Raw genomic sequence first — 20943 nt, forward strand, 5'->3', positions numbered from 1 at the left:
GGCTGCGGCCCCAACCGTCTCCTCGCTCCGCCCCAGACGAGGAGGCCGACTACCTCGGCGTGCGCATCCAGCTGCGGAGGGAGCAGGGTGCGGGGGCCACCGGCTTCCTTGAATGGTGGGTCATCGAGCTGCAGGAGTGCCGGACCAACTGCAACCTGCTGCCCATGGTCATCTTCAGCGACAAAGTCAGCCCACCGAGCCTCGGCTTCCTGGCTGGCTACGGGTGAGTGAGTGGCTGGGGGGCACCCCGCAGCTCAGGGGGCTCCAGGCGGCCCCAGGACTCACCAGCTTCCCCCGCAGGATCATGGGGCTGTATGTCTCCATCGTGCTGGTCATCGGCAAGTTCGTGCGTGGATTCTTCAGCGAGATCTCGCACTCCATTATGTTCGAGGAGCTGCCGTGCGTGGACCGTATCCTCAAGCTCTGCCAGGACATCTTCCTGGTGCGGGAGACTCGTGAGCTGGAGCTGGAGGAGGAGTTGTACGCCAAGCTCATCTTCCTCTACCGCTCACCAGAGACCATGATCAAGTGGACTCGTGAGAAGGAGTAGGAGCTGCTGCTGGCGCCCGAGAGGGAAGGAGCCGGCCTGCTGGGCAGCGTGGCCACAGGGGGAGGCACTCCTCAGGCCGGGGAGCCACTGCCCCATCCAAGGCCGCCAGCTGTGATGCATCCTCCCGGCCTGCCTGAGCCCTGATGCTGCTGTCAGAGGAGGACATGCATCCCCATGGCTGGGGTGGTGCTGCCCCCCGCTATGTGTACTGTAGAGTTTTTTAATTAAAAATGTTTTATTTATACAAATGGACAATCGGAGGCCAGTCCCCCGTCCTTGCCTTCCAGCTCCAGTGTGGTGGGCCCTGCACCAGGCGGCCACCACCTGCTGTCTCGTCAAGCACCTCCTCAGGCTCAGCTCTGGCCTGCCTCATCGTCACTGTCCTCAATCAGGCAGTCCCGGATCTCCTGCAAGACCCAGGCCCTAGAGAGAAAGCTGCAGTGGGCACCAGCCCCGAGGCCCCTGCCCCACACGCCACAGCACTGGGGGCCCCAGTACCTCTGTGTGCGGAGCTGGGCCTCGGCCAGGATGTACGGCGGCAGGGGGTCCAGTGAGGGCTGCAACAGAGGCCGGTGTCAAGGGGCCACAAAACCTGCCAGCACCCCCTCGAGCCACCCACGAGGGGACAGCCTTCCCACGTCCCCAAGCCTGGCCCGGGGCAGGTGGGCACGCACTCACCAAGTCCTTCATGTTCACGCGGCAGCTGTAGCACAGCTGCTCCTCGATGCAGGCTTGGGGGTCCTCCCTGCGGGAGCAGAGCTGGCTGTGCCCACCTTGGCACCTCAGTGCTGTGCACTGTGGGGTAAGGGCAGGTCCCCCTCCCCCCATGCAGCTGGCCATGGGTGGCAGGGACAGGGACTCACCTCCTGCAGGCCCCCTGGCCACAGCCCTGGACCCGGCCCACCCCTGGAGAACAGCAGGACCCCGGGGGTGTCCGGGTCTCTGTCAGGGGGGTGGGCGACTGCATCTGGGAGAGACGTGAGGAGGTCTGAGCCCCAAAAGCCGTGGCACTGTCTGCAAGCAGAAAGGGGCTGAGGGAGCCTGGGGCTGCTGAGCCCCCACGCCCACTCCCTAGCTCCCTCCCCCATCACCCCAAGAGCATGATACACAGACCAGCCGCATCGACATCCAGGGCACACATGCAGAGGAGGCAGCAGGGGCTGGAGTCGCCGGCAGCAGGGCCGTCCCTGGGGGCCTTCACTAGCTTCTCACTTGTCCTGTGGCCAGGGTGTGGGAGAAGCAGGTGAATTGCACGGGCTGCGGCTCCACCCTAAGCCCTGGCCTGAGCACGAGCGGTGAGCTCAGCACCCGCACACACCCACACACACCTGTACACAGTGCTGACAGTGGAGGGGAACTGGGTCTGCAGCCTGAGGATGAAGGCCTCCATCAGCCGGTGGATGCTGGCCTTTTCAGGGGCCTAGAGACAATCAGATTGGGGGCTATGGGAAAGCCCAGAGGCCAGCCCCAGGCTGGGGCAGAGAGTCCCCAGGGCAGGTGCCGTGGGTTCCACACTGCTGGCCCACATGGATCTGGCTTTGCTGCGACGGCTCAAGGCAGCCAGGGAACCGGCTTCAGCAGTGCACCCACTGTGGGGTCCTCCTGTCAACCCCACGCCCTCAGGGCACAGGGCAGGTGAGAGGATGTGGCACTGCTGAGGGAATACAGGAGTCACTGAAGGTGTGCTGGTGACCTGAGCCTGTGAGAGGCTGCCCAGCCCACAAGGCCCACCCTGGTGTCAGTGGTGAGAGAGGCTGCTCCGTCCACATGGCCCACCTTGGTGTCCACGGCTGGTGTGAAAACAGAAGGGACGGAGAACAGGCGGTTGTAGAAAGCGACCTCCTTCAGGGTGTGGTCCCGCATGGGCCGCACCACCACCACGTCCCCGTGCCGCTCATCCGAGAAGCCCTGGGGGAGGCGGGGGCTGTGTGGTCGAGGTCAAGGCCCGAATGTGCTCCTCCCTCCTCCCCTGCCAGCTGGGGGAGGTCACAGACCTCCATCCCACAACCATCCGCGAGGCTGCAGGACTGATACACGAGAGGCTGCTCTCCAGTGAAGGTGGTCGAAGGGGTGAAGGTGGGGATGGGCCTCCTGAACACCCAGGTCCCTGCCTACCGTGTCCCAGGCCAGGAAGGCCCCTCGACCCAGCGCCAGGTTGGTCATGAGCTTGATGGCCAAGCGTGTGCAGCTGTCCCCAGTCATGACCTTAGAGTAGCCGTGGGCTCGAGCCATGTGCAGGATCAGGTGGGTCCTAAAACACAGAGCATCTCAGGGGCCTGGGGGGCCAAGACCTGGGGAAGGGGGGCTCTCAGGGGTCTGGGGGGGTCAAGACCCAGGGAAGGGGTGCTCTTAGGGGCCTGGGGCGGGTATAGGGCCCAGGGAAGGGGGACTCTCAGGGGTCTGGGGAGCCAGGACCCGGAGAAGAGGGGCTCTCAGGGATCTGGGGGGGTCAGGACCTGGGGAAGAGGTACTCTTGGGGGCCTGGGGGGTATGGGGCCCAGGGAAGAGGGACTCTCAGGGGTCTGTGGGACCAGGACCCAGGGAAAGGGGAACTCTCAGGGACCTGGGGGCTCAGGGCCCAGGGAAGGGGGGCTCTCAGGGCCTCACCGCAGTGTCTGCAGAAGCTCCTCCTTGGCCGTCAGTGTCCTCACCGAGCAGAACAGCTGGGAAAGAGCCTCGGTCTGGGCAGCGGCAGGAGGGCTTGCCAGGCTCTGGGGGTCTAGTCGGGGCTGGGGTGACAGTTCCTTCCCTTGAGTCGGGCCAGGACCACCCCCGGCCCCCAGCACATGCTGCTGCTGGAGGAAGCTGTCGACAGCCGCCTTGTAGGCCCCCTCGGATCCTGCCGGCTCCTGGGCAGAGCACCGAAGCACCGACGGGGGCAGACTGAACACCTTCCAGGATGCGGGAGAGGGCAGTGAGGCCGGGGACATGGGCAGGTACCCCCCCCAGACAGCCCCACCTTCCAGGATGCGGGAGAGGGCAATGAGGCTGGGACACGGGCAGGTGCCCCCCACCCCCCACCGACAGCCCCACCTTCTGGGACAAGGCAGAGGGCAGGGAGGCCCGGGACACGGGCAGGTGCCCCCCAGAGGTCCCCTCCAGGACCCCTTTCCGGGACAGCCCTCCCACCTCCTCTAAGGCCACCACATGCCATGGTAACCCAGTTGCTTGCAGAATGGGCTTCACTTCGGCCAGGGTCTTTGATCTCTCCTCTAGACTCTTGCCAAAGGCTGCTCCCTCTGAAAAACCCAGGCAGAAAGAGTCAGGGCTCACAGAGCCAGGCAGGGCAGGGCACGGGGCCACCTCCACCTGGGGAGACCCCTAAAGGCCTTGCTCTGCAGGGCGGCGCTTCCTGGCAGAGCTGTGGGGTGTCGCCATTTTCCTTTGGGCAGGGGGTTCTCCCTTGTGGCTGACCTCAGCGCTACCGGGAACACCCAGGAGCTCGTTCTGCAGGAGCAACAGTCGGGAGTCGGCCCCTGGACCCCCCTCACCACCAGCACTTAACTCCCCTTCTCTGTCCCCAGACTCCACGCCGGGGCTGGGCCGCCGCTGCTCCTGTTCCCACCCCCAACTTTCTAAAGATGTTCTCAGACTCCAGGAACAGTGGTGTCACCTAACGATGGACACATCTACTGCCTCCTTCAGGGAAATTTACCCACCAGGGCCTCAGTGCAGGGGCCGCACCAGCAGCTCAACACGTCCTACCAGAGGCAGCGTCCGCAAGGCATACCCCAAGCGGCCAGGGATTAGCAGGAGCAATGGCCCCACATACCGTCAACAAAGATGACCCCCGGCACAAAGCGCAGTCGTTTGGCAGAATCTTGGCTCAGGCCCTGGAGGGAGAAGCGGCAGGGACTCAGCCCCCAGCCATAGCCACAGAACACCTTTCCAGCTCGGAACATTCTTCATCTGGATTTAACGCAGTCCTGGAAGGTGAAGTGGCCTTGCCCTGCCGTTGCATTTAGTGGACATAAGCCATTCAGACTTGGGTGCCAGGCAGGTCTAATAGGCAACGGCTGCACGCCCGACTTGTTTTAAAGAGTAGCCTGGGGGTCTTCACCCCCTGGTAAAACACGCCCCCTACCAGCTGGTCCTGGATGTCCCAACAACACCCCAGGAGAGGGGGCCGGGGTTACAGGGCCACTGTGTCACCATCCCACACACTTCTGACCACTAAGGAAGCACTCGCTCTCACGAGCAGAAAGCAACAGCCTGTGAGAGGCAGGGGCGCCGCCGGGCACAGGAAGGGCAGCAGCACTGTTACACAGAGGGCTGGGCCAGTTCCCTTATAACACCCTCCTGGCAGGTTCAGCGGACCTCAGAAAACAGAAAACTGATTTCAGCAGCGCCGTGCAGTGCGCCCATCCTCAGACCAACACCCACCTCTCACCCCGGCAGAGCCAACCGCTCCCCTCTCAGCCACCCGCCCCACAGAAGCAGCCTCCTCTGGTCTGCACCTCTCACTGGGAGTGCGGAGAAACCAAGCACAACCCACTCCTGTGCCCTCCTGAGAAGCCTGACCTGCCTCGGACTTCCTGAGCCGCCCCTTGATGCGCCACACACACAGCCCCACCACCCCCAGCTGAGCCCTGTGTGCAGCCTGAGCCCACCTCTGCCTCCCTGCACGTGCCGTCCCCTCCACCTCAAATGCTGCTCCCTTTGCTTCTCCTGGCAACCCCCCTCCTTCCTGATCTTCCCTCCGGTCACACGAGGCTGAGCCAAGACGCCGCTTTCCACTGACTGCGTTTCTATGCCGGTTGAGCAAATGGATAGAAGTCAAGTGGGCTGCACACACGCACTCTGGACACAGCTTCTGATTTGTGCACCTGCTGTAAACGCATCTGAGAACCCTCCAGGTGTCCAGGCCACAGGGTGGCCTGCTCTCTAGCCCCAACCAAGAGTCCCTCAGCAGGCTGAGAAGGGAGGGCCCCAGCCCGAAGCTCAGCCCAGCAGCCCGGGCCCAGGGGGTGGTGAACACGCACCTCAAGGACCTGCCAGACCATGGAGCTGGACGAAGGCCCCCCAGACCACGCCAAGAGGACCTGGGGGAGAAAAAACATCACTCAGGGCACTGCACCTCCAACACGGGCAGACACCCCACCTCATGGACATCCAGGACATCAAGTCTGCCCTCAAAGGCCAGGGAGGAGCTGGCGGGCTGCAGCAGGCCAGGCTGCCTGTGGGAGGGACAAGTGGGGACCTCGAGGGGCCAGGCTGCTCAGTCAGACCCCCGGGGCCCAGACGCTACCTTCTCGCCTGGAAAGATGAGCCGGTTCTTGCCCAGCATGGCTCTGAACTTGTGGACGTAGAAGGCCTTGAAACAGTCCCTGAAACACAGACCTGAGATGAGGGAGCCGCGTGCTCCCTGCACGGTGGGTGGTGTCCTGAGGCGCTGCCAGGTGACGACGTCCTTTACCGATTTCCATCTTCCAAAGCAGCATCTTTGCATCCAGGGCCTGCCCCGAGACTGGTGAAAGGGGTGGGGCTGGGGCCCCTCTGGCAGTGAACATGAGGTTCACTGGTCCCTCCCACAACCCCACCAGGTACAAATTGCACAGCCACGGAGGCTGCATCCAACCAATGAGGGGCCAGAGCCCAGGCATCCCCTCCCTACAGGTGCTCAGAATGGCCCAGCTGGTAGAGTGGACGGACTTAGGCATTCACAGGGCAAGGCCAACCCAGACCCCATAAAAAAGACCCACCACATAAAGCCACCAGCTCTTTGGGGTGAACTGCAGAAATGGAGGGGGCCACAGCGAGGGCTCTGTATCCTGGGGCCCCAGAGCTGGCATCTTGAGTGTGCTGGGCTCAACTGGGCCAGGAATGGCTGAGAGGCTCACTCACAGAGTGGCCTGGGCTCCTCCCCTAATCCCACAGAATCAGGACTTCCAGGCCCGGGAACTGCATTTTTAAGAGACAGGGTCTTGGCCGGGTGTGCTGGCTCACACCTGTAATCCCAGACTTTGGGAGGCCGAGGCAGGTGGATTGCAAGGTCAAGAGATCAAGACCATCCTGGCTAACATGGTGAAACCCCATCTCTACTAAAAATACAAAATATTAGCTGGGCATGGTGGTGGGAGCCTGTAGTCCCAGCTACTCGGGAGGCTGAGGCAGGAGAATGGCATGAACCCAGGAGGCGGAGCTTGCAGTGAGCCGAGATCGCACCACTGCACTCTAGCCTGGGCGAAAGAGCGAGACTCCATCTCAAAAAAAAAAAAAAAGAGGGTCTTGATCTGTCACCCAGGCTGGAGTGCAGTGGCATAATCATAGCTCACTGCAACCTCAAACTCCTGTATTCATGTGATCCTTCTGCCTTGGCCACCCAGGTAGATAGGACTACAGGTTACAGGTACATGCCACCATGCCTGGCTAATTTTTGTATTTTTTGTAGAGACAAGGTCTCATCATGTTGCCCAGACTGGTCTCGAACTCCTGGCCTTAAGTGATCCTCCTGCCTGGGCCTCCCAAAGTGCTGAGATTACAGGTGTGAGCCACTGTGCCCAGCTGTAACCTTTTTTTTGTTTTGAGACGGAGTCTTGCTCTATCGCCCAGGCTGGAGTGCAGTGGTGCCCTCTCGGCTCACTGCCAGCTCCACCTCCCAGGTTCACGCCATTCTCCTGCCTCAGCCTCCTGAGTAGCTGGGACTACAGGTGCCCGCCACCACGCCTGGCTAACTTTTTGTATATTTAATAGAGACGGGGTTTCACCGTGTTAGCCAGGATGGTCTCGATCTCCTGACCTCGTGATCCGCCTGCCTCGGCCTCCCAAAGTGCTGGGATTACAGGTGTGAGCCACTGCGCCCGGCCGCCCAGCTATAATCTTTGTTCATAATAAACTTTCCAGCCATCTGACTCTGGCTCACTAGGTCAGAGGTTCTTGGCCCTGGCTGTCTATTAGAATCACACAAACCAATTAAGTTAAAATGTCTAGGGGTGAGGCCTAGGAATCGACATTTTAAAGCTCCCTGCAATCCTGGCAGGCAGGGTGAAGAGCAGCACCTGGTACAGAGCAGGCAATGCCACTGCAAGAGTCGCCCTGCACCTGGGGCTCCAAGTCCCTTCCTGTCAGACACACTCAGTGTCCACAGCAGTCCCTCCCCACGCTGAATGGTTACCACGTACACGAGGCCGAATGACCCCCCTGTGGTTCCTTTACAGACAGTAAAGCAAGTCTGTGTTTAACAGCAAGATGCCAGGCGAAGGACTGCAGGTTACTGGCAAGTGTCAAGGCTGGAACATGGGAAGTGACCCCAGGACAGAGCTTTGGGCATGGGGAGTCTCACACAAGGAGACACAGGTGCTGGGCTTCACCTCCTCACTGTGGACCAGGAGAGCCTGTGTGCCCTACACCACCAGCTGGGGTTCAAGCATGGTGGGTCCACGGGGACATGCTGCGTCTGGGCTCCTGAAACCATACTGTCCCCTGTGGGTCAGGGAAGGCCAAAGTTTCTCCCACATGCTGATCTGAATGATCCCTGGGGAGCCCAGCTCAACTTAGACTCCTAAGGCCTTCCCCTGGGGAGCTGGCTCCCCACTGTTCCTTAGGACCAGCAAGCACAGCAGAGCAAAAGCTCTGGCCTCAGCAGGGGCCCTGCTGGCCACAGCAGCCTCTCCTCAGTGAATTCTCCCGGCAGCCTGGTGTCCTTGGCAATTTCAGGTGCTCCTAGGTGGTTAAAGAAGTACCTACCTTGGCCAGGTGTGGTGGCTCATGCCTGTAATCCCAGCACTGTGGGAGGCCAAGGCAGGCGGATCACTTGAGGTCAGGTGTTCAAAATCAGCCTGGCCAACATGGTGAAACCCCGTCTCTACTAAAAACACAGAAACAATTAGCCGGGCATGGTGGCAGGCATCTGTCATCCCAGCTACTCGGGAGGCTGAGGCAGGAGAATCACTTGAATCCGGGAGGCAGAGGTTGCAGTGAGCTGAGATCGCACCACTGCACTCCAGCCTGGGCGACGGAGCGAGTCTCCATCTCAAAAAAACAAACAAACAAAAAAACACAAAACCACTGGGAATTAAGAGGACTACATGGAGAGAGACCTGGTCCTCCCTTCAGGGAGCTGAGTCTAGTGGAAACAACTGAACAATACAATGGCTACAAGCCAAGAAAGACATGACAAGCGCCTGGGGGGAAGCTGGAGGTCTTCCAAGCCTCTATCCCACCACAGGTGAAACAAGCATCTTACATCAGATGAAACACTTTCACCCAGACCATCCGCCCCTAGATGTATTCCAGCTGCCCCCAAATGCCCACTCCTCCTACACCGTATTCCAATCTAGACATCACGGCCCCACTTCCAACCATCCCCATGAGCTCCATCAGAAACCTCATCAGCGGATCTGTGGCTAGATCATGGGAAATTGTTTCCCAAGCAGTAAACCAACGCTTTCGCCTCCACTTCAACACCAGGGGCACAGGGGGCCACATCAGAAGCAGGCATAAAGTAAGTAAATGTTTTTAAAAGGAAGAAATAAAGCCTCACAAGTTGGAGCTATCCTGTCTGCTCAGCGAGGCCCCGTTTGCCAGGGTCTCAGCCACCTCCAGGCCTCACCTGCAGAAGGCATCTCCAGCTCGTATCACCACAACGGGTTGGGCTTCCTTGCACTTCACACACTTCTGTTCACGGCTTTGGAGATGGGAGGGGGGAGAAGAGAGGAACACAGATCACATCTCCCCCACCCCTAGTGGGCTTTGGGGAGACAGCTCCCGATTCTCACCCTGAGTTGGGTCAGAGGAAGGCACCTCGGTACACACAAAAACCCACGCTTGTGTTTTGTCCAAACTTCAAGAAAAACAAAGGCTCTAAGGGGATGTTTAGCCTAGAAAAGCCGGCTCAGAGGGCACATAAAGACCGCTTTTCAGTCTCCCAAGGCTGACACGGGGAGCGGAGACAGCTTCACGGAACCAGATCGCTCCGAATAAGGACAGCACTGTCAGCGGCAGAGCCGCCCCCCGTGGCTATCAGGATGAGAGGTGCGAACCGGTGGAGTAAGCCCCCTTCTAGGTGCTCCTCACCGCTTGACAGGCATTCCCCAAGTGCCAGGGAGCCAGGTCCCGCCCTCCACGCGGGGCTTCCCGAAGCAACGGCAAAGCCCAGCCGGGACCCTTCGGGGCAGGAGTGCGGCGGGAAGGCGAGGGGCGGCCTGGCGGGTCCGGCCGCCAGCTCTCACCTAGGCCGCGGCGTCGGGGTCGGCTCCCCAGGCGCCGGCTCCCCGTAGTCCTCGCCCACCTGACACATGGGCACCCCGGATCCCGTCGCAGACTGCGGTGGCGACAGCGCGAGGGCGCGCCCTGATGACGCCAGCGCGGCGCCGTGGCGGCCGCGAAGCGCGGCTGGGGGCGGCGCCCTCCGATGACGTCAGCGCGGCGCAGTAACGGCCGTGACGAGCGGGCCGGGCCGGCCCAGGACAGCGGGAGGCGGGCGGCGCGGGCCTGGCCCCGGGATGGCGATGTTCCGCAGCCTGGTGGCCTCGGCTCAGCAGCGGCAGCCACCGGCCGGGCCGGCGGGCGGCGACAGCGGCCTGGAGGCGCAGTACACCTGCCCCATCTGCCTGGAGGTCTATCACCGGCCCGTGGCCATCGGCAGCTGCGGCCACACGTGAGCGCGCCCGCCCGGGGGCCGCGGGGAGGGGGCCGTGCCCCGCCGCGGGAGGGGTCGCGAGGCCGGCGGCCGTCCCGGTGCAGCCCCGGACTGGGCGCGCGGGGCCTCGGGTCTCGTGGGGTCCGGGTTCCCCTGTGCGGCGCCGCCGCTGCCCTTCTGGGCGCATTCATCCTCCGCCCAACCTCCTTCGCGCCAGCCGCAGGCGCCGGGTCCGACTGCTGCTTCGGTTCACGGGGCGACCTGCGGCCCTGCCCAACCCTGGGGTCCCCGGGGGCTGCGGCGGGCGCTCGGGTACTCAGAGGGCAGCAGGTGCCACCGCTCCGCTAGTGGTGGTGGATTTGGGCTTGTGGGGCTGGAATGGGCAGCTGTAAATAAATGACTTGTGGCTTTTGCTATCAACTCTTGTTCGGACCCGCTGTCTGCCTGTTTTGACTACAGAGGAAAGGAGTTTCCTAAAGTTTAGAGGGGCTTATTTGGAGTCTGATGTTCTTATGTTTTGTTTGAAGGAGAACTTGGGTCACACCGATCACTGAGTAGCCAGGCAGGCTGGTCCACAGAGGAGCAGACCCTGACCACCTTGCTGGGGTTTCCAGTTGCGCCGGGGCTCACAGCCGGCTCCTCTAGGGTGTTTCAGGAACAGAAACTCGAGGACGTGGCTCTCCTGGTGGGGAGCTGTGTTCAAGTATTCTGGAACTGCCAGCCCCCTTGGGAGGAAGCCGAGATCAGAGTGTCTGCTCTCTCCTAAGTGCTGAATAATACAGCTCTTGAGCACAATTAGCAGTGGCAGGGTACAGAGAGAGCAGGAGGGCTTCCCCGCAGACATCCAAGCTGCTGAGGTGGTGGAGTGGAGGGGGGTGCACCCAGGCTAGTAGGAGGCTCTTGAACATTTTGCAAGCAAACGCAGCTGACTTCAGAGGCTCCTGGTACAGAGGGAGCTGGGACTGCTAGGTGGGTGTGTGCTGGTCACCCACGGAGGTGGCTGGGCCAGTGTCAGGATGCAGAGCTGCCTTCATTACCTGTGTCAGGCGGCACAGGCGCCTGCCCACGCTGGGACAGCTCTACCTACTTCTCTTGTGAGGCTGCTAAAGGCTCTGCCCCTGCTCCTCCATCTCACTTAGCTGTGACATTTTGGTGGGGCAGCCTCTGAACGGGTTTTTTTTTTTTGAGACAGAGTCTTGCCCTTGTCACCCAGACTGGAGCGCAGTGGCACCATCTCGGCTCACCACAACCTCCACCTCCTGGGTTCAAGTGATCCTTCTGCCGCAGCCTCCTGAGTAGCTGGGATTACAGGCACCCGCCACCATGCCTGGCTAATTGTTGTATTTTTAGTAGACATGGGGTTTCACCATGTTGGCCAGGCTGGTCTCGAACTCCTGACCTCTGGTGACCTGCCCGCCTCGGCCTCCCAAAGTGCTGGGATGACAGGCGTGAGCCACCGCACCTGGTGGGACTTCCTTCTTGGGAGCAGGTAGTACCGGGTGTTTGAAGGTGCGTTCTACACTTTCTCATCTGTTACTGAGCGCTGAGGCTTGACTTAGGCCTCGTTTTAGAAAAGCCTCCCGTAGGCTTTGGGTGTCGACACCTTCACCCTGCTGTGGCTGCCCACGGCACCTCCACTTTCCTAGCCTGCACAAACTGGTATTTGCCCTTTGCAAATACGTCTTTTCCTAAAATGTGGTTTCCGTAACACAGAATCCAGAACTCCATGGATTTGGAGCCTCTTTCCTACAAACTCCCCTCCCCCACGCTTCTCTCGGTAGAATTTGATAACCTTCCTAGTCTCACTGCGAGAGCTTTTCACACAGCCTTTGCCTTCCAAAGATTTTTCTCCCCGACTTTTCCTGCTGGCTTTTGTTTTCTGGCTGTTCTCTCTCTGCTTCTAACTTTCTGTTTCTTGTTGGTGTTGCTAAGGCATGCAAATGACCACAGAAAGTTTAAAGGCTCTTCGGGTTCCCTTCGGAAGTCTGTTGTTGGTCTGGTTCTGTCCCCTCTGCAAGCCCCCCAACCAGAGCAGCTTCCTCCTCCAGGGTAGGTCTCTCATGGCAAGAGTATCCCAGTGTGGGGCATGCACCCTGCTCTAGCCCTCGGGCAGGAGGCCCCCTGGGGCCCAGCAGGAGCTGTTGTCATTCAGGGGACAGTCCTAGCAGTGAGCCGTCTCTGTAACCAGAAGCCTGTGGGCCAGGACATGCATGATCATGAACCTGTCTGGAAGGGCTGTGAGAGCAGCCTCCACCCGTGCAAGACAGCTCTGGGGCTTGCTGAGGGTGCTGGCCTGCCAGCCAGGCAGATCCCTGAAGCACGGGCCGTCCTAGCTCTTCAGCTCGTGCAGCGGCCAGTGTAGGAGACACATCAGCAGCTGGGTGTCTGCTGGGAGGGCCAGTGCGTGATCGCCCCTCCCTTTGCAAGGCTGTCGACGCCCCCACACCCATCGCCCTCAGCCACTTCCTTCAGCGGAGAAGCTGCTCAGCACAAGCCCCTGGGTGGGTGCAGACAGGAACTTCCTGTGGGGGAGGCGGGCACTGCTCCCGGCTGCTGGCTCTCTGAACACCAGGCTGGCCGTCACTGGAAACTAGGCTGATAGTGCATCCACCCTGCTGGTGCCTCGTTCTGCCTCCTGCTCCTCGGGCCCAGCTGCCCTGGGTTCCCTCTTGTGTCTTCCCTGAGTCCTTCTGGGGAGGACGAGGCTGTCTTCCTCCCAGCCAACCTTCTGGGCACCTTTCCTGTCTTCCCAAGCTCTGCCCGGGACCCTCTCCTTCGCCTCAGCCCGTGGCCGTGCTGTGCAGCCGAGACTCCCCTGGTCTCTGGCAGCTCGGGGTTCACTTGGGAGGTGCACCATCCAGTCGTTTCCAGTGTGTTTGCAATTATGCAACAATCAACGCAATTCTAGAAGATTCTTTTGGCCGGGCGCGGTGGCTCAAGCCTGTAATCCCAGCACTTTGGGAGGCCGAGGCGGGTGGATCACGAGGTCAGGAGATCGAGACCATCCTGGCTAACATGGTGAAACCCCGTCTCTACTAAAAATACAAAAAACTAGCCGGGCGAGGTGGCGGGCGCCTGTAGTCCCAGCTACTCGGAGGCTGAGGCGGGAGAATGGCGTGAACCCGGGAGGCGGAGCTTGCAGTGAGCCGAGATCGCGCCACTGCACTCCAGCCTGGGCGACAGAGCGAGACTCTGTCTCAAAAAAAAAAAAAAAAAAAAAAAAAAAAAGAAGATTCTTTCCACCCCAGAAAGAAACCCAGGGCCCTCCCCCTCGCCTGCCAACCACTCCTCTGCTTCCTGGTCACTGGGTTTGTCTCTGCTGGACGTTGAGTGTGAGTGGACTCCTACGACACGGGTGGGCCGTGCTTGCTGTCTGCCCTGCACTGTTTTCCAGGCCTCCTAGTGCGTGGCACCTCTTCCTAGCCGAACGCCCTTTCCGTGCGTGTGCATGCCACACTTTGTCTCTTCACGCGTTTACCGACGGGCACCTGGGCTGTTTCCACTTCTCCCTGCCTGAGTATGGGGGTCTCCCTGAGGCCTCCCCATGTGGTCCATCTTGCCAACACCTTCCTCCCGTGATCAGGCGAAGTAGGCGGACCCCTGGCTGGAATCCAGGGGTCAGTGCCAGGGATGACCCTGGAAATACCTGCTGGGGCGCCTGGTGTGGGTGTCTCCTCCGCAGACCTGCCGGGGCGCCTGGTGAGGCTTCGGGTAAGGTGAGCAACCTCTTTGCAGGAAAAGGCTTGTTCACTTTCTGACAGGTCTCAAGCGGAGTCCCGCTTTCTCTCACACAGAGTTTAATGTGGGAGCCGCCAGCTAGGTAGTGGCTCCGTGCGAATCCAGTGGTGGGAAAGAGGGCCTGGGGGACAGCAGGAGGGACTTAAGATGCCCACTTGGCCACCTTTGCCTGAGGTCCTCAGCCTTCCTCCTTGCAGGAAGGACCTTTTCTTGAGAGGGATGTGGAAATCTCTTGACAGCAAAGAGGACTCTGGCCCTGAATCCAACTGAGTCGTTTGTGAACTCAGGGCCTGCCCACAGCCCCTCTGTCCAGTGGGGCTCCTGCACCAGCCCTGCACGCCCCCTGTCCTGCAGCCTTCCTGGGGCTGAGGGGCTCCACCTCAGTTCCAGCTCCTTGCCGCAGCTCAGCTGTCCTCATAGTGCTGCTCACGAGGCCGGATATGGCTGCCCTGGTATTAAGCTCCTTCTCTGTTCCTGCGCTGGAGGCTTTCGCGCCTGGTGCTCCCGCTGGCTGGTGGTGCTCCCGCTGGCTGCTGGTGCTCTCGCTGGCTGGTGGTGCTCCCGCTGGCTGCTGATGCTCTCGCTGGCTGGTGGTGCTCCCCTCCAAGGGGTGTGTGCATCTGCAGAGTGGGAGGCTGTTGTAGATACCAGCAGGAGGGTGTGTGAGCCCAAGGAAGCCCCTGCTGCCGGAGCCTGGAGTGCACATGGGGCTGCGGGACTCTCAGTCTGTCCTCACGATGTGGCGTCTCCAGGGGCAGTGCCGAGAGTCAGGGCCCATGGGAGCCTCAGGTGCCCCAACGGTGCCCAGGACCCGAGCCTCCACCTAGGTGGAGCAGGACCCCCTCCTGCCTGCGAAGCTGTCCCAAGCCTGGTGACTGCCACCCAGCCTCAGGGTGTGCTGCCACTTGGCTGGCTTTGGCCCTTCCCTGTCCAATGCGTCTAGAGCCCCTGGGGCCTGGCAGTTTCCTTTCCCACGATTGTTTGAGGTTTTATCCTCCAGAGGGTGGAACTGGGGGAGTTTCCAGAGTTCCCGGGCTGTCCCTGTGCCCTGCAGCCCACCCAGTTGTTGTTGCCATGTGAGGGTAAACCTGGTAGGCCAAGTGCGAGGCTCCTGCCTATGGGAGCTCCTCTGGCCCACGTGTGGGGACAGCCATAGCCACGGCTCTGCCCCTAGCCAGAAAACCACAGGGCCCTACTGTCAGGAAGGACCGGGGCCACCCTTTAGCCAGATGGGTCCCATCCAGCTGGTGGGCCTTGGACATAGGAGTGACCATTTCCAGAGACGGCAATAGCAGTAGGGGGAGCTGCCCCTGTGGACCCCACAAATGCTGGGTCCTAAGAAGGGCCCCGAGAGAGGCCTGCGGTGCGGTTCGGGAGACCCCAGTGGCGGGCTGGCACTCAGGCCCTTGTGCCCTGCAGGTTCTGCGGGGAGTGCCTCCAGCCCTGCCTGCAGGTGCCGTCCCCACTGTGCCCACTCTGCCGCCTGCCCTTCGACCCCAAGAAGGTGGACAAGGCCACCCACGTGGAGAAGCAGCTCTCGTCCTACAAAGCGCCCTGTCGAGGCTGCAACAAAAAGGTACCCGCCTGCTCGGGCCGTCCTGGAGCCGGGGGTCACTCGATGGGCAGCCTCAGCCCACGGGTTCCACAGAGGGCGGGGGCCAGGGCCATCTCTCTTTCCTGTTGAGTAATCACAGTCTCTGCTTCTGCACCAGGAAGCCGGCCCCGGCGCCTCCCTCCCTTCCCCTCCCGTTTTCATCTCTCACTTCCCGTGGTGACAGCTGAGGGGGCCAGCCCGATGGGGGCAGCACTGTCAGAGCCGCCTAGCCCGGGCCAGGGGAACCCATGTGGGTTGTGGCCAGGGTAGGGACCAGGGACCTGAGCTGAAACCTTCCCAATGCAGCTTCCCCTGCCAGCCGATACTGGGGACAGCGCTGGGGGCTCCAAGGTCACAAGGGCGATAGGCAGAGTCAAGGACATCTAAGGGCCGAGCACCCTCCAGCTGCCAGGAGTGCCAGAGCCAGGCTGATGGGCACTGACACACCCACATCAGAGCAGCCTAAGGGCCTGCAGCTTGTCATAGGCCTTGTTGGCCCCCATCTCCATCCTGTCCTGGAGCCTGGCCCGCACCCCATGGCCCTCCCTGGCACATCCACTTCAGGGTGGAGAGGGCCCAGCCAGTGCCCCTTTCTTTCAGTGGCTTCCGGAGGACTGAGCAGCTAGAATTGATTTTACATTTGCATTTCCCGACATTGCCACATCTCAGGTTAATAAGTTCTATGAAGCACTCACACTGGTACGTGGCCCCTCGGTGGTTTGTCCTCGAGGTCAAAGGTCCAGATGTCCAGGGGCTGCCCTGGACTCCAGAGTGGTGCCGCTGAGCAGGCTGTGGCCTTGGGTGCTTGGGCACCTCCCGTCTCTCCCATGCTCGGAGTTCCTCTCTCCTGGGCAGACAGAAAGGATCAGAATGGGTCACATGCAGAGCGGCCTCCCCCACACCACAGCGGCACGGTTCTCTAATCTGTGTCTTCAGATGTGACTGTCTCCCAGCACCTTGCTGGGATGTGGCGCGTCCCTTGGGAGTCCAGCAGCCCTGGGCAGAGCTGGGTGCTAGGCTTGTGTCCAGGAGGATCTCAGGCACCTGCAGTCTTGTGACCTATTGCCCTGGACAGTGAGTGTGCTGTGGGTGGAGGATGGCGCCCTGCCCCGATGGAAGCATCCCCGGCTTGCCCCTCAGTCCCACGGAGCATCTGTCCCCAGCCTGGGGCATTTCTGAGTGGCCTCCACTTGCCTCTTCCTTTTTCTGGAGCAAGTATTTGAACTCCCGTAGGCGCCAGAGGTCTCCTTGCCTGTTTCCCACCACCCTTCTCCAGCCAGGTTTCTGCCCTCGGCCAGATCATCCTGTAGTGATTTGCTTTTGGCCATGGAGTGGTGGCTGCCCATTGCCTGTGATTGTTTTAGCAGCAGAAGGGACCGGATCCCTCTGCTGCTGGCGACACAGACACTTGCTTACAGTTCTCTGGTCCTGGACACCTGAGGTCTCAGCCTCCCCAGGACGGCCCTTCCAGATTCTCAGGACCGCCTTGCCCTCCCTGCCCTGTCTCCTAGGTGACCCTGGCAAAGATGAGAGTCCACATTTCGTCCTGCCTAAAGGTCCAGGAGCAGATGGCCAACTGCCCCAAGTTCGTCCCCGTGGTGCCCACATCCCAGCCTATCCCCAGGTAGGCGCCCTGCAGTACAGGGGAGAGGAACCATCCTCAGCGGTTTCCTCATTCTGGGAGCAAGTGCAGTGCCCCATCCCAGAGAGGCTTGGGGAGTCACCCGGGGCCGGGTCTACTCTGGGGAAGTGGACCCCCTTTGCCACCCTGCAGGAAGGCACCTGTGCTGCCCTCCCTGGCATACCCACCAGGCCCCCTGAGGTAGGGACACCTAAGGTGTGGGGAGCAAGAGGAGGGCACAGGCCAGGCCCAGCAGGTGGATGGGCCGAGAGATGGTTCCTCCCAGGGCAGCACCAGCAGCGTCTCTGCCGTTTGGCTGGCCTGGTTGTGTGGGGTGGAAGAGGGTCCTGGGTGTGTCCTCAGGAGGCCATGGTGTGCAGAGGCACAGGGGGCACCCAACCATTGCCACGCTCCTGCAGCCTACAGAGGGCAGGCCTGGGGCCACACCTGTGTTTGAGAGAAGCGGGGAGGCAGGGCCCCTAGACCCCTAGCCGTGCCACTCACTCTACCCCTGCCCTGCCAGCAACATCCCCAACAGGTCCACCTTTGCCTGCCCGTACTGCGGCGCCCGCAACCTGGACCAGCAGGAGCTGGTGAAGCACTGTGTGGAAAGCCACCGCAGCGACCCCAACCGCGTGGTGAGCAGCGCCCGCCCCGAGAGACGCTTGCGCGAGGGGAGGCCTGTGGGGGACGGCGCCTTCCTCGAGAGACGCCTGCGCTAGGGGCGGCCTGTGGGGGACAGTGCCGGGCCCAGGAGCCTGCTCTCAGCGAGTCTGGGGGTGCCCAGGCCACAAAGCCTCCTGGGACCCAGGGTGGGGACTTGGCTGCCCCAGCAGCACCTGCTGGAAACCAGGGAGTGTCCATAAGTCCTTCAGGGTGACGCACACTGAATAACTCAGTTGTCACCGGGGCACATGCCTCCAGGTCTGGGGTGCCTTCCCAGGCTGAGGCAGCACTGGCAGGGCTCAGGGGAGGGCCCCCAGTCCCACTGCGGCCACCGCGCCTCTCCCCGGTCCAGCTCGGCTTGACCCCAGTGCCTGTTCCAGGTGTGCCCCATCTGCTCAGCAATGCCCTGGGGGGACCCCAGCTACAAGAGCGCCAACTTCCTGCAGCACCTGCTTCACCGACACAAGTTCTCCTATGACACCTTTGTGGTAGGCGTCCCGCCGGCACTGTCCTCCCCCACCTCCTCCTCCCTCATTCACCCTCCTCCTGCTCAGGCCCCTCGCCAGCCTCAGGGTCCGCAGGGTTCAGAGGAAGCCAGAAGCAGAAGCCTCATTTCAGGTGACCACATTCCCCGGGTTCTGTGGGGGCTGCCTGCAGATGGGGAGTGATGGCAGCTGAGTTCGAGTGGCCACTAGAGGGTGCCCAGGCCTCTCAGGGATGTGGACCACACAGGGCAGGTCCCTGCCTGTCCACCCCACAGAACCCCTCGAGGGTGAGCCAGGCTTCCTTCTGGAAGCTTTCTGGAGAGAGGTGGAAGGACTTCCATCAACATTGAACGCTCCAGCCCTGTCTCCTTTTCCTGCTCGCCGCGGGTCAGGCACGCACCTGGCCCCCAGGCCTGCAGACACTCGCACAAACTCTTTACTCCTGGTGCGGCCCCTACCCTGCCCAACCCTGTTCATTCCCGGCCCTGGCTAACAGTCCTGGTGATGGCTGTCACTCCCCCTGCCAGCCGTCCAGGACCCATGCTCCACCTGCCTGAGAATGGAAATTGTTAGAGGTCAGGGAGCCCTGGCCGGCCTGCTCACCTCGGAAACCCCAGGGCTTAGAGTCCGAGCTGAACCAGCAGCCGTCCGAGTGTCCCCCTACCCAGCGGGTGATGGTCACGCCTTCTAGTCAGCACCTTCTCACCCCCCAGGAAGACTGTGCAGGCCCCGTGCCGGTGGGAACAACAGAGCTGGGTCCCTCCTGTGTCCTGCTGGAGGGAGGCAGGAAGGGTGGACACGCCTGTGTGGGTAATGGGCAGAGGGGACCTCTCCTTCCTGTCTCCCTCAAGCCCGGTGCGTCTCTCCTTCCTGTTTCCAGGACTACAGCATTGATGAGGAGGCTGCCTTCCAGGCCGCCCTGGCCCTGTCTCTCTCAGAGAACTGAAGGGAAGCGCAGCCACCCGCCTACATCTGGGGTCAGGGATGTCCCCGCTTGAGGGACAGGCCTGGGCTCCTGTGTCGCACCTGGCACCTGCTCGGGAGCACGCCCCACCGGACCAGGAGGAACCTGCACCTGCGCAGGAGGGGAGCCGGGGCCAAGCCTCTGGGCCTGAAGACGGACCAGCTGCTGAGGCTGCCAGAGCAGGGCTGCCTGGTCCCACCGGCGTCGCTGGGTTCTTCGGTGCTTCTGGCCGAGCAGGCGGCCTCCTTGGGCAGGGCTGGCCACTGGGACCTGGAGCCGCCGCTGTGTCTTCAAAGCCATGATGCCCTCTCGTGGGAAGAAGGGACCGGCGGTGCGCGAGCCATGCTCTGCAGTCGAGCCGGAGGAGCCCAGGCTGCCGCCCTGCCCAGCCCAACCTGCTTCCACCTTGCGCATTTGGTACTGGCTTTTGTGATACTTAGGAATCCTGGCATCTTTTCTATATTATCCAGTGTGATAATCTTTTCACGTTTTATAGAGCAAAGACAGAGCAGTTACTCTTCATATTGCAATATCTGTGTTTGACTAGGAATAATAGTATTTTTATGGAATATTTACAAAATTATATTTTTTAAAAAAACAATCAAAACAAGCATTGGGGGATTGGGGCAAGGAGGGAAGGAGCAGTGGGGCAGCTGCCAGAGCTCAGGCGAGCCGTGGCGTCTGTCCGGGGCCACCCACTGTGTGTCTGGGTCCTTGAGGTTTGTGCGTTTCTCTTTGATGACTAGGAAGAAATCCCAGCACCCCGGCCACAGGCTGTGGCCGCTCCCAGCAGAGGCAGGGCCGGCAGAGCAGGGGCCTCCTCCACCCAGAGTCCTGGCCTTGGCCCCCTGTCACCTTCAAAGCTGACTGTGCCCCGCTGCGGGAGGGGACGGCACCCAGCGGTGGCAGAGCTTGGCCTGGGCAGGGACCCGCTTGGCGGGCTGAGCAACACGTCAACACTCTTTTCTGTTCTTGGCATTAATTATTGCTGTCTTTTTAAAAAAAAGTTGAAATAAAATGTCTCAGAGCATCTCCAGCAGCCTCGACTGGGTTTTATGCTCCACACGTGGAGTCACCAGCTGTGTCTGTGCTGGAGGTCAGCTGTGTCCTCCCCAGGCCGCTCATGCTGGGGGTGCAGCCTGCAGCCCGTGTGTGCCCGGGGCCCGAGCCTCACTCAGCCATGGAGGGTCCCACAGAGCCATTTAGACATGGGCACTGGCCCTTCTCCCTCTGAGAGGACCACCCGGTTCCTGCACCCGCAGGGCTGCTGGGGTTTGGACTCCTAGGCTGACCTTCTTTTTCTTAGAGGTGGGGTCACACTCTGTCACCCAGGCTGGAGTGCAGTGGTGCGGCTCGCCACAGCCTCTGTCTCCTGGGCTCAAGTGATCCGCTCGCCTTGACCTCCTGTGTCACTGGGACCACAGGTGTGCACCACCTCAGCGACCCCTGGATTGGCTTCTGAGCATACTGAGGGTTACGCCAACTGCCTGTAGCTCTCTGAGGGGTCACTGTCGGGGCCATGGGATCCCCTGTTCTCCAGTCTCCCAGGGCCTCAGGCCAACAAGGATCACCTGCTCGCCAGCCCCACGGCGGCTGTGGCCATCATAGACCAGTCACTGTTTCCTGCCTTCTCCCTGCCCCTCTCAGTTAAGGAGTGTTTCCAGCCTCTGTTCTGGATTGTTTACTTGCAGGGCAGGTGGCTGTCCTCACCCTGAAGGCCACAACTTGGGCTGGACACACAGGAG

General features: G+C 61.2%; 3 protein-coding genes across 8 annotated transcripts in view; 2 read left to right on the top strand and 1 right to left on the bottom strand.

Moving 5' to 3' along the window:
- The window catches only part of PIEZO1 (piezo type mechanosensitive ion channel component 1), a 68830-nt gene extending 68028 nt beyond the window's left edge, over positions 1 to 802 (top strand). Inside the window, exons 49-50 of the mRNA XM_031658625.1 lie at positions 37 to 223; positions 301 to 802. Of these exons, the coding sequence (XP_031514485.1) occupies positions 37 to 223; positions 301 to 550 (437 nt within the window). The 3' untranslated portion in view covers positions 551 to 802. The remainder of the gene's footprint in view (positions 1 to 36; positions 224 to 300) is intronic.
- CTU2 (cytosolic thiouridylase subunit 2) lies at positions 767 to 9855 on the bottom strand. Of its 4 annotated transcripts, none has more exons than XM_009197047.4 (16): positions 9721 to 9855; positions 9102 to 9176; positions 5967 to 6017; positions 5799 to 5877; positions 5533 to 5592; positions 4323 to 4383; positions 3680 to 3789; positions 3158 to 3441; positions 2666 to 2801; positions 2327 to 2458; positions 1879 to 1970; positions 1664 to 1767; positions 1414 to 1564; positions 1229 to 1295; positions 1049 to 1107; positions 767 to 973 (listed from the first exon to the last, which is right to left on the bottom strand). In XM_009197047.4, exons 1-16 carry the CDS (start codon positions 9786 to 9788, stop codon positions 904 to 906), a joined length of 1599 nt encoding a protein of 532 aa, XP_009195311.1. In that variant the 5' UTR covers positions 9789 to 9855; the 3' UTR covers positions 767 to 903. The 4 variants fall into 4 exon arrangements, with proteins under 4 accessions (XP_009195311.1, XP_009195314.1, XP_009195313.1 ...); XM_009197050.4 differs by having other exon boundaries at positions 3158 to 3279; positions 9721 to 9854; XM_009197049.4 differs by having other exon boundaries at positions 767 to 957; positions 9721 to 9854.
- A 47-nt stretch (positions 9856 to 9902) lies between these two features.
- RNF166 (ring finger protein 166) lies at positions 9903 to 20234 on the top strand. 3 transcript variants are annotated; one of them, XR_002519357.2, is made up of 7 exons: positions 9903 to 10148; positions 15288 to 15444; positions 16974 to 17086; positions 17607 to 17721; positions 18130 to 18237; positions 19115 to 19615; positions 19945 to 20234. XR_002519357.2 is itself a non-coding variant. In XM_003917307.3 (6 exons), the coding sequence occupies exons 1-6, from the start codon at positions 9994 to 9996 to the stop codon at positions 19178 to 19180; spliced, it is 714 nt and encodes a 237-aa protein (XP_003917356.1). In that variant the 5' UTR covers positions 9903 to 9993; the 3' UTR covers positions 19181 to 20234. The 3 variants fall into 3 exon arrangements, 2 of the variants coding, with proteins under 2 accessions (XP_003917356.1, XP_021787977.1); XM_003917307.3 differs by having other exon boundaries at positions 19115 to 20234; XM_021932285.2 differs by lacking the exon at positions 15288 to 15444 and having other exon boundaries at positions 9907 to 10148; positions 19115 to 20234.
- Positions 20235 to 20943: the final 709 nt, after the last annotated feature.

The sequence above is a fragment of the Papio anubis genome, chromosome 18 (assembly GCF_008728515.1).
Source record: "Papio anubis isolate 15944 chromosome 18, Panubis1.0, whole genome shotgun sequence".
NCBI lineage: Eukaryota > Metazoa > Chordata > Mammalia > Primates > Cercopithecidae > Papio > Papio anubis.

Coding starts and splice junctions, on each gene's coding strand:
- RNF166 (XM_003917307.3), top strand. CDS start 9,994: ATGGCGATGTTCCGCAGCCTGGTGGCCTCGGCTCAGCAGCGGCAGCCA. Junction 10,149..15,287: donor ATCGGCAGCTGCGGCCACAC/GTGAGCGCGCCC, acceptor TGTGCCCTGCAG/GTTCTGCGGGGAGTGCCTCC. Junction 18,238..19,114: donor TCTCCTATGACACCTTTGTG/GTAGGCGTCCCG, acceptor TCCTGTTTCCAG/GACTACAGCATTGATGAGGA.
- CTU2 (XM_009197047.4), bottom strand. CDS start 9,788: ATGTGTCAGGTGGGCGAGGACTACGGGGAGCCGGCGCCTGGGGAGCCG. Junction 6,018..9,101: donor GCTGGAGATGCCTTCTGCAG/GTGAGGCCTGGA, acceptor CCCTTTCACCAG/TCTCGGGGCAGGCCCTGGAT. Junction 5,878..5,966: donor GCTTTGGAAGATGGAAATCG/GTAAAGGACGTC, acceptor TCTGTGTTTCAG/GGACTGTTTCAAGGCCTTCT.